Below are 11,737 nucleotides of genomic sequence, written 5' to 3'. Positions count from 1 at the left end.
TTAGATTTTTTAAAATTTGAATTTATCTTCATCACAATCAGCCGCATCACTTTGTAAAAAAAAAAATTGTAAAACATCTTGTAAATCCAGCATTCCTCATCTCTCAAATAATGTGCTCTTATCAAAGCCACTTTTTTAATGTGTTAATTTTTAAGTTTCAATATTTAGAAATTGTTTAAATTTAATAATTTAAAATTTTAAAATCTCTTTAAAATTTTAAGAAATTTTAGAGGATTTTTTTTTTTTTTTTTGGTTCGTAGTGAATAGTACTCGATCGACTTGAATTAGATAAAGATATACCAAGAAAATCCAGCGTCGATGACATGAATGAAATTAAAAAAAAAAAAGACCAAGAGAATCCAGCGTCGAGGATTGGAATTAAATAAAGAAAGACCAAGAAAATCCGAGGAATTGAAATAAATTAAAAAAAGACCAAGAAAATCCTGCTTCGTCCTCCTTCCTTGTTCCGCAGTGTCGCTGATGCTGTCAACCAACCTCCTTCCTAATTGTACCATGGTGGTCGATAGCTGGCACGCGTGCTGCTTTGACCAAAGTTAAACTTTTGGATTAATTATATTCACTCACCATTAAAATACACGTTTTTAAGAGAAATGCTATTTAGCATTATTAAGTGTCCATTTCTTAACATTTTTACTTATATGTCACATTTACATCTACTTGTGTTTTTTTTTTTTTTTTAACAAAAAATAAAAAATAAAAACAAAAAACACACACAAATTTTGATAGGTGATGGACGCTTTAAAATTCTGAATAGTATTTATATTTCATACTAATACTTTCCTATTTTCCTGTATAAGGTTCATAATAAAACATTTTCTACTTAGTTTTGGTAGTAATAAAATTTTAGATATTTATATTCTCCCATCTATATATATATATATATATACGGACATTTATATTGTAAAAAAGATTCAAGTTAATAAAAGCAAGATGTAGACCTTAAGACAATTTTTTTTTTTTTTTTTTTTTGAGAAAAATTGATGATTATCATTAATAAATAGATCAGAAGGTAGAGTTGAAGACTCTATCAGCAATCAAGAGATCGATAGAGCTAATTACTCCATCAAAACAACGCCACTAATACAATATGGAGTTTGATTCCTCTATATCGATCCTATCATTGACATCAATAGTAGCCGCCTTTGCAAGCCGATGTGCCACATTGTTGGCTTCTCGGTGGACAAAACCACATTTCCATCGTGAGAATGTGTAAAATGCGCCATGTGTCCTCCAGTACTAAGTGTCCTAAACGGCTCCATGTACATGTGGTTGAGTTCATAGTTTCTACTACCTGTTCCGCATTGTCCTCCAAGAAAAGACGTTTTACGCCAAGGTCTCTACAAAGACAAGCTGCATAGTATGATGCAAGGGCTAGGATTAGATACATTAAGACTTTTGGGACTCCTTCCCCAAAAGTACATAAACATATATGGTATAAGAAAATACTAAGTGCTCTTGAGGTGTCTTCCTAATCCTAGCCCCTATGTGAATATTACTTTCTAAAAATCAAGTGAGAGAAATAAAAGCAATTTTTCTTTTTTTTTTTTGCTTTTAAAAAAAATAATATACACCTAAATTAGAAGGACACCCAAAAAATATCAAAAAAAGCACCTAGCAATCCCCAATATAATATAGACCAATTCTTAAATTGTTTGCTCATATATATAGATCGAAATGGGAAAAGAAAGAGCATGAATTGAAATATTAAATATTCTGATTTATGTTATATTTGTTATATGAAAACCCTATCATTTTAAATAGGATGATTGTCCTGTCTCTGTCTCTCATTAAAAGTTATATCCCAATCGATGGTAAAGGAAATAATATGGTATCTTAATATTCTTATAAAACGGTTTGAAAAAGTGTTTAAATGTCATATAAATATAACATTATTTTTATTTTTAAAAAAATATTTTATGTTTGAATTAATTATTTATTTTTCAAAAAAAAAAGAAAAAAAAGAAAAAAAAAACAACTACCACCATGCATGTATTCATCGTCAAACATCAATTTTATAGGGTTGGTTGAAATTTGAGAGGCAAAATTATAATTTCACTTTTAATGGACAATTTTACCCCTCAAATGGAGAGATCCGTTTGTCAAGTCTCTTTACTCAAAAAAAAAAAAAAAAAAAAAAAATTTTGTCAAGTCTCTTGAGTCTTGACCTTCTTTTAATGCCTTGTGACGTCACAAACGCTGTTTTCTCCATTTTTATATATAACGACTCCTGCTTTCATCTTTCTTTCTCCGAAGGTGATGAATAATTTCGTTGCATAGCCAGTTAGAGAACACAAAAACTTGGAATAAATTATGTTTGTGAGGCTCCAAAAAGAAAGAACAAAAAAAAAAAACGTTATCTTTGAGACAATAATTCTTTTATTTAATTCTTCTTTTGAAACGTTTAATAATCTACGGACAATAATGGACTCAACTTGAGCATTACATTCAATGCTTTCAATAAAAGAATTGTGAGGAACAGTATATAAATTAACTTCTAGTAAGGGAGGGGTGAGTGATGAGAAATTTCGTTGCATATATAGAATAACTTGGACTTTGAATGCCCTCGGCGCTTTTTTCCTACTTTTTATGTTGACTCCTGTGTTCGATCATCTTTCTTTTTCTTAACGCGATTAAAAATTTCTTCCATTGGGTTCTCTGTACAAGGAAATTGCCAACAAGTTTCTTGGCAAAGCCAAAGAAAAAGATGAAAAAGGAAAAATAGAGTTTGGGACATGTCTATTACTTCTGAGAATATATATATATATAAGCGCCGAATGTTGCACATTCGAGCCCCTTAACTCGCATATGTTAATTCCTTATCATTCTTATTTGTTTGATTTTGTGTTTTTTATTGTTTTCAGGTTTTAAATAAAGATGTAATTAATTTCATTGATTTTGGGCTTAAAAGCACACTTTGAGAAGACTTAGAAGATATAATTAAACTTAACCAATCATAATAGAGGGCCTATATGATGTGGTTGAGTTTAATCAAATAAAGGAAATAATTAAATCAAAATTTCTATAATTGGAGTCAAAATCGGATTGGATTCAAATTTGGATTTTGCACATGTCTCAGTATTTTGATCATAACTTTCTACTCAAATATCGGATGAGGTGATTCTAACGGAATTGGAAAGCTAAGTCAAAGTACTACAAATCATTGTGAAATAGAATTTTCCTAATTCGGACGTTTACGATGCCAAAATCGCCCCCCACTAAAAGAAGACAAATCTGGATGAATCTTATTACGATTTGTACTAAGATTGCTTCCTAATTTGACTAGGAGAGTGAATAACAATTTTTCTGGGTTTCCTAGAGCTTCTAGGACTTGTTTGCTCCCGATAAATAGGCCTTAAACTTCAAGAGAAAGGTGTGCTTAGTTTTAGATACAAAAATCTTCTTGGAGGCTTAGTAGAGTCATGAGCGGTTAAACCCCTTCATGTGGTGTTGATGTAATCCTATTCAAGCATAATGATTTGATTGTATTTAATTTCTAGATTTTCAGTTTATGCATGTTAATTGTATAACTATGAGAATTACTACCTTTTGATTCTGTTCTTAATTATTAAATGCAATTGTTCTTAAATTCCAAAATCAATATTTGTGAAATTCTTCTCTTGTCTTAGAAAGTATTTTACCTTTGTTGATCTCAAATTATTCTTGTTTTCTGTGATTATGAGGATGATGGTTATACAATGGGTTTAATTGACATATGATCAATAGGATTTGATAGGTCATGCCTAGGGAAGATGGATTGTACTACACCCTAGTTTAGTCTAATTTAGGTAGACAGTCCGTGTCAACCGAAGATGGGTTACACTTACTCATTGATAGTATGTATCCTGTTAAAAAATTTGATAATTTATACCTAGGGAAAATAGGTCATACCGCATCTTAGTGGTTAAATGGACGATCCGTGCCAACCGAAGATAGATTATGTTTATTCTTTAATAAGGTAGTTTCATGTGTTATTTATAACATGCATAGAATGAATTTTTAGATTAAGGGTCCGTTTGGGAATGCGATTTCAATAAGTGAGATTTTAAAAATTCCGATTTTAAAATCGCACTGGCGTTTGGTAAAACATACTAAAAAGTACTTTTTTTTTTTTTTTTTTATCAATTGAGTGTTTGGATAACATTAACATATAATTGCGGTTTCATGACCAAATTACCAATAAGGAGAACAAGACAGAGAGGGTGAAGAAAAAAAAAAAAAAGGTTTTAATATATTTTAGGTGGGTATTTTTAGTATTTTTTTCATTCTCGTTCTAAAAAAGGTAACTATTGCGCCAAATATCTTTTTAATAGAAATCGTGATTTTGTTTTAAATTCACACTTTTTCAAATAAGCACTCTCTAATCAGCTTATGGAAATCCCAGATTTTTTTGCGATTTTAAAATTTGCGTTTTTAAAATCGCAATCCCAAACACCCTAAAGTTAGGATTTGGTTTAAAATCGCAGATCATTTTTTAAAAAAACGCACTCCCAAACGCACCCTAAATCTGATTAACTATTGTTGTGCGGATAGAGGTGAAGTCAAAATACCCTAAAGTTTCTATTATATTTAATTCTCTTTTAATTTCATGCACTTTAGTTACAAACTAAATCAATCACCCTTTACATTAAGTTAATTTTAATTCTCATAAATTTGATAACAAAACCCTTGCAATCCTTGAGGTTCAACAGCCACTCTTTAGCCTATTCTACAAGGATTCGTCCTATTACGAGTGATTATTTTTATTATTGATATTTTTGGACACAAAAATATCACATCATATATATATATATATATATATATATATATATATATATATGATGTGATATTTTTAAGTGTCTTAAAATTGCGACATGTGGTGTGAACCTTTTTTTATTTTAATGCTAAACCGGTTTTTTAAAGCATAATTTGTGAACTGGTTTTTTTAAGAGTGAATCGATTTTTACTTAAAAAATCGGTCATTAAATTAGTGTAGTTAATGTCATTTAATTTTTTTTTTTTTTTTGAATCAAAAAACTACATTCTCATTAATGAAATTCAATGGCAATTGGAGCAACTTGCTCCATTTGCAAAATCTCAGAGATACACTCAGGTGGTTCATACAACCACGTGTTATCCAAAAAACTCCTTATATCTAGTTTCGACATTGTATGAGCTGCCTTATTTCCTTCCCTACGCACAAAAGTAAAACACCATTGCGTCATGGCCTGTAGTTCATGCTTGATGTCTTCCACCACGAAACCCATACTGCTCCAGTCAGGATCGGACGAATTAACCGCCGTAATCACCATCTTTGCGTCTCCTTCGAAATGAACGTGTTCAAGCCCCAAAGATCTGCAGAACTGAATGGCTATAAGTGCTGCCCTTGCCTCCGCTTGTGCTACCTCCAGATTACCCCTTAAAGTTTTGCTGTAGGCCGCGAGGAGCTGCCCTCGATCATCCCTCACCACCACGCCAAAACCCATCCATCCCTGCTCCTTCCCCAACGATGCATCCCAATTAACTTTCCACCAGCCATGACAAGGAGGCCGCCAAACCTCCTCTACAGCCATTACATTCCTTGCCCTTAGCTTATCCTCTACTGCATTAGCTTTGGCAAACTCCTCCACTGCCGTTGACGTACGTTGAACAAGAATACTAGGATGAACAAAGGTCCCCTCAAACACAGCCTCATTTCTGCGAAGCCACACCCTTCGTACAGTACCACTAAATTGTAATATTTCATCAGCCCCGCATTGATTAAAAATCTCCTCTACAAGCTGCAAAAAATTAACTGCACCAGTGGAACTCTTTTTTTGAAACTTCTTGCCCCCAACACTCCACACATCCATGGCAGAAGGGCATTACCATAAAATATGGAGGGTCGTTTCTGGCTCCCTTCCGCATAGAGGGCATAGTTGATCATCAATCATTTTCCTTTTAAACAAATTGCTTTGGGTAGACAAAATATCGTGACAGGCCCTCCATAAAAAAGTTCTTTTCCACATTCGGCACTTTCATTCTCCATAGCTTGTTCCATACCATACTATTTCCTAAAATATTTATATTTTCAGCCCTTAACTTGCATGTTTTAATCCTTTGGTTTTGGTTAAGAGAAATGCTAAAGGCCCAACTTTTTTGCCCAACAAAAGTCCAACTTTTACCCTTTATTTTTTTTCTAAAAAAAACAAAATAAAAAATGGAAAAAATGTCTGAAGCAACCCTATCTATTTTTGGCCTTTCTTTTATTTAGTATTTTTTTAAAAATGAAAAATAGTATTTTTCTTCATAATAATGACATTTTCTTGAAAAAAATGACATTATTATGAAAAAAATACCATTTTTCATTTTTTTAAAAATACCAAATATAAGAAAGACAAAAAATAGATAGGGTTGCTTCAAACATTTTTTCCATTTTTTATTTTATTTTATTTTTAAAAAATAGATAAGGCAAAAGTTGGACTTTTGTTGGGCAAAAAAGTTGGGTCCCTATCATTCCTCTTTGGTTAATTAGGACATTTTACTGCCTTTTTGTATTTTCTTTGTTTTATAGGCTTTTGGAAGAAAAGAAAGCATTTCTGGAAAAATTCCAAGCTTAAAGGGGCAAATTGGGAAGACTTAGAGGATATGGTTAAGCTTAACCAATCATGGTTAAAGTTTAATCAAATAAAGGAAATGATTAATTCGGAATTTCTCAATTTGAAGTCAAATCGGATTGGATGCAAAATTGGATTCTGAATACGTCTCGGTATTTTGACCATAACTTTCATCTCAGATATCCGATTGAGGTGATTCAAGCGGCATTGGAAAGCTAACTCAAACTACTACAATTCATTGTGAAATATAATTTTCCCAATTCGGAGCGCCCCAAGGCCAAAATCATGCCTCAAGATAGGACCGCAATTCTGGGCGAATCCTATTCCGATTTGGGCTTAGGTTTTCTTTATCCTAATTGGGCTTGGACTTAAATCTCCGAAATTCCTAGGATTACTAGGGCTTCTAGGGCTCTCCTAAGCCATATAAATAGACCTCTAAGCCTCACAATTGGAGGAGGCCGTTTTAAGCTGAATTACGACGTATTGCCGTGGGGAAGTTTTTGCTTTGTTTTCCATTGTAAGTTTTATTCTTTCGATGATGACAATTCAATTGGTGATTATTTTTGTTATCATGAGAGGCTAAATCTTTCAACTAAGGTTGAAGATGAAGCTTCGTCATTGACAAAATCATGTATTCTCGTATTTTGTTTATACAATTTTGACTTCGAATAAGGATGTTGTAGATTTTCATTCAATTGCTTGATTTATATCTTTTAATTGAATGTGATGAACTATTATGTGTTGGAGTTGGATATTTGATGTGTTTCATCCTTCGGATACATCAAATCATTCGATTGAAATCGGATATCAGTTGTGATTCGTTAACCAAACGGATACATAGGATGATTTAATTTCGAATCGGATATTTGTTGTGATTTGTAAAAATGGGTGGATTCATTGAATGATTTAAACTTGATATTTGTAAAACATCGAATATAGTTTTTCGATTCTAGGAACAAATACGAGAATATAGAGTTAAGATTTGGCGAAGTGAATTCTAAAACCTTAGTGTTCTTTACCATTTATTTCGTTATTTTCTTTAGTTTATGTTTTATTTTGCACGGCAAAAATCACAAAATTCGGAACTAGGTTAAAATAGAGTTGGTTTAAATAGAAATTGGTTTACACAACACAAATCCCTGTGGATCGACCTCGCACTTGCACACACGCTATATTGCACACGACTCGTGCACTTGCGAGTACAATTAAATTTGTACATCAGCCCTCCATAAAAAGTTCTTTTCCACATTCGGCACTTTCATTCTCCATAGCTTGTTCCATACCATACTATTTCCCACCTTTGAAGAACTGGAGGCTCTCTGCTGCTCTTCAAGTTCCAGCTGTAGATAGTAGGCACTTCTTACCGAGAAGAAACCACTTTTTGTTCCACACCATATTCGCCTATCCTCCCTGTTAGAGACACTAACTGACAGGGATTGAATTAGATGGACCTCCTCCATTGTGAAAATATTTTCCAGCAAGGTTGAGTTCCACCAACCTGAATTCCCATCAATTAATTCACTAACCGTGGCCTCGGGATGCAGTAAAGAAGGTGGAGTTTGCACCATATATGTTGAGGGCCGTGGTAGCCACTTATCCTTCCAAATCTTCACCCGATTCCCATTTCCAATCCGCCATATCAACCCAGCTTTCACCAAATTGCACGAGCTATGGATACTCCGCCAAGCAAAAGAAGGTCTTGTGCCTAGAGAAGCCTCCAGAATGTCGCCCCCCGGATAGTATTTACCTTCCATAATTTTTGATAAAAAACTGTCCGGTGTGTGCCACAACCTCCAAATCTGTTTTGCCAAAAGAGCTTTGTTTAAGCTCCTGAAATCTCTATAGCCCATACCGCCAAATTGTTTTGCTACCCCCATGCGCCTCCAACTCATCCAATGCACCTTAGAATCCGTATTTGACTTGCTCCACCAGAATTTTTGCATTAGTGCATTAATTTCCCCACATAATGTTTTTGGGAAAAGAAACACACTCATACAATAAGTCGGGATGGCTTGAATCACCGCTTTTAAAAGAATTTCCTTCCCCGCCTGAGATAGGAATTTTAACTTCCAATCTTGTAATCTCTTCCAAATTCGATCAATAATTCCCTTAAAAGCAGCCGTACGAGATTTTCCAACCATCGCTGGCAACCCCAAATACGTATCATAGCATTGTGTGGCTGAGATCCCCGACACTTCTGAAATCCTTTCTTTATCTGCCATTGATGTATTTCGGCTAAAATAAATAGCCGTCTTGTGATTGTTGAGTCTTTGACCCGAAGCTTCTTCATAATGACTTAGAAGTTGCGTCAAAACATTCCACTCCGTAAGGTTTGCCCTGCAAAATAGCAAACTATCATCTGCAAATAATAGATGGCTTATACGGGGGCCATTTTTTGAAGTAGGGACCCCTGTTAACAATCCATCTTGAGTAGCCTGGGTCAACATAGAGCTCAGAGCCTCAGCACAAATGAGAAATAAGTATGGAGATATGGGGTCGCCTTGCCTTAGCCCCCTTGTCGGATTAATATTACCACACGGACTCCCATTCACCAAAATTGCATATCTAACTGAGGTGACACACATCATAATCAAACGATTCCATCATTCATCAAAACCCATCCTCCTCATAACCTCCTCCAAAAACCTCAACTCCACTCGATCATAGGCCTTACTCATATCCAGCTTGACCGCCATAAAACTCTTCTTTCCCCCCAACCTAGAGTGCATAGTGTGGAGAGTTTCATAAGCAGCCAAAATGTTATCAGTGATAAGCCTACCCGGAATAAAAGCACTTTGGGTTGGTGAGATAATGTGAGGCAAAATCTTCTTCAATCTATTAGCCAGGACCTTAGAAATTAATTTGTATAAGACATTACACAAACTAATAGGCCTAAACTCAGTGACACATGTCGGGTTCTTCACTTTTGGAATTAAAACAATATTTGTCATGTTTAAAGAATCGGGCATGATTCCGGAATTTAAAGTATCAACGACAGCCTGACAAACCTCAGACCCCATGGTTTCCCATGAGTTTTGAAAGAAACCCGCAGAAAGACCGTCCGAACCCGGTGCTTTAAGTGGAGCCATGTGGTGGAGTGCATAATTAACTTCCTCTTTAGTAAATTCCTTCATTAGCTCTTCATTCATAGGCCTCGACACTCGTGCTTCTAGTTGACTTACGCACAACTCCATATCACCTGCAGGACCTGCTGAAAAAAGACCAGAAAAATAATCCACAAAAGCCTTTTCTATATCCTCCGGAGTCTCCCATAAATGCCCTTGCTCATCCTTTATCGAATAAATCTGGTTTGATTTTTTCCGATAATTAGCATAAGCATGATAGTATTTGGTGTTCCGGTCCCCATATTTTAACCAATCGACTTTTGTGCGCTGCTTCCACCTCAACTCTTCTTGGTCCAACAAGTTCTGTAGTTCTTGTTTTACAATATTGGCTTCACCTCCTGCACCCACGTCCTCACTCCCATACAGCACATTCAATCGTGATTTAATCTTATTGATGGAATTTTTAGTGGGTCCATAGTTCACTTGTTGCCAACGTAAAGAGGCTCTTTTACATCTAGCTAGCTTCTGGTCAATGCTTTCCCAGCCAACACCCAAAGGCAGATTTTGGATCCACGTCTGAGTGATAATTTTTTTATATTCCTTGTCTAGAGCCCATGACGCTTCGTACCTAAACCTTCTTCCCAACCCATGTTGCTGCTGCATCCCCTTCAAACATAGTGTTAGTACCGCATGATCCGAAGTAGTAGATGATTCAACCCACACTTCGGCTGCCGGAAATAAATCACACCAAGCCGGATTTGCCACCCCTCGATCCAAATGCTCCTTGATAAATTCAGACCCCTCCCTACAATTACTCCATGTGTATTTCGGTCCACGAAAGCCAAGGTCCGACAATTCACAATCGTTAAGAACTGATTGGAAATTTCGCATTTGGCTAATTTGTCTACCTCCTCCACCCCACTTCTCGGATAAGGAGACAACTTCATTGAAGTCTCCAATACACAACCATGGAGACGGAGTTAGACGACCCAAAATTTTAAGGAGGTTCCAAGCTTCGTGGCGTTTGGCCGCATTTGGATGTCCATAAAAACCTGTAAACTTCCATGGAACATCTAAATTGGGAAATTTTATGACTCCGTTAATATGACGGTGACTAAAATTTTGAATGTCCACTGATATATCAACACCCCAAAAAAGAGCCAATCCTTCCCCTTTCCCCACACCATCTACTACGAACAAACTTGAGAATCCCAATTTATACCTAATCCTCTCCATTTTATCATTCCGTAGTTTGGTCTCCATAAGGAATACCATCATAGGGCTCTTCTCCTTTACCATTCGGCAAAGGTCTTGAACTGTCCGGAGGTTCCCAAGCCCCCGGCAGTTCCAACTTAAAATTCTCATTGCGGTCGGCGGGACTGCTTAGCAGCCTCCGCCATTCCCGAACCATTTTGATTATCAACATACGACTCCAAACCTTGACTTTTCACCGCTTCCCAAATTTCTTTTTTTTTCCAATTCCCCTGCTTAGATGGTGACATAGTGTCTCCATTCACAGCTTCACCTTCCCTTTCTTTCCGTTTGCCAATGATCACTCCCTCCCTTCCCATCAGTCCGGCCTCCTTCAAAAATCCATGCGCCTCATGCATGGTTTTTTCCACATCAGCAATACAAGGTCCAGAATACGTCATGGGATGGTCAACACGTGGCAGTGGGCTATTAGAACTCCCCACCTTATTTCCTCTTAAATTCTGGCTCCTTACTTTCTCAGCTGCCACCTCATCATGTCCTTTATTAGTCTCCACAACAAATTTTCCCATAAGAGAAGATCCTGCCGTTTTGGATCCATTTAAAGCCCCCAGATTATTTTCCTTTTCCTCTTTCCGCATATCTCTCCTCCCAGAAATGCTTTGAGACCCCTTTGCGTGGCTTTCCTTAGCAATATTGCTCCCACGTTGACTCCCATAATTAATACCAGAATTCATCCCCCGATTCTCGCTCCTTTCCTTCTGAACATTGGTGCACTTAGGGTTTGAGGGCATTTTTCTATGGTCGCCGCCGTCATCTTGTTCCATGTCTTCATCACCGGAAAAATAATGCCGGTAGCTCTCTTTTGTC

General features: G+C 36.0%; 1 protein-coding gene across 1 annotated transcript; it reads right to left on the bottom strand.

The window, feature by feature from the left end:
• Positions 1-5,045: 5,045 nt before the first annotated feature.
• Positions 5,046-5,849, bottom strand: LOC132174168 (uncharacterized). Its single transcript, XM_059585861.1, has one exon. It carries the CDS (start codon positions 5,847-5,849, stop codon positions 5,046-5,048), a length of 804 nt encoding a protein of 267 aa, XP_059441844.1.
• Positions 5,850-11,737: the final 5,888 nt, after the last annotated feature.

The sequence above is a fragment of the Corylus avellana genome, chromosome ca3, assembly GCF_901000735.1.
Source record: "Corylus avellana chromosome ca3, CavTom2PMs-1.0".
NCBI classification, from domain to species: domain Eukaryota; kingdom Viridiplantae; phylum Streptophyta; class Magnoliopsida; order Fagales; family Betulaceae; genus Corylus; species Corylus avellana.
This window is presented reverse-complemented; position numbering and strand designations above follow the sequence as displayed.

Coding starts and splice junctions, on each gene's coding strand:
- LOC132174168 (XM_059585861.1), bottom strand. CDS start 5,849: ATGGATGTGTGGAGTGTTGGGGGCAAGAAGTTTCAAAAAAAGAGTTCC.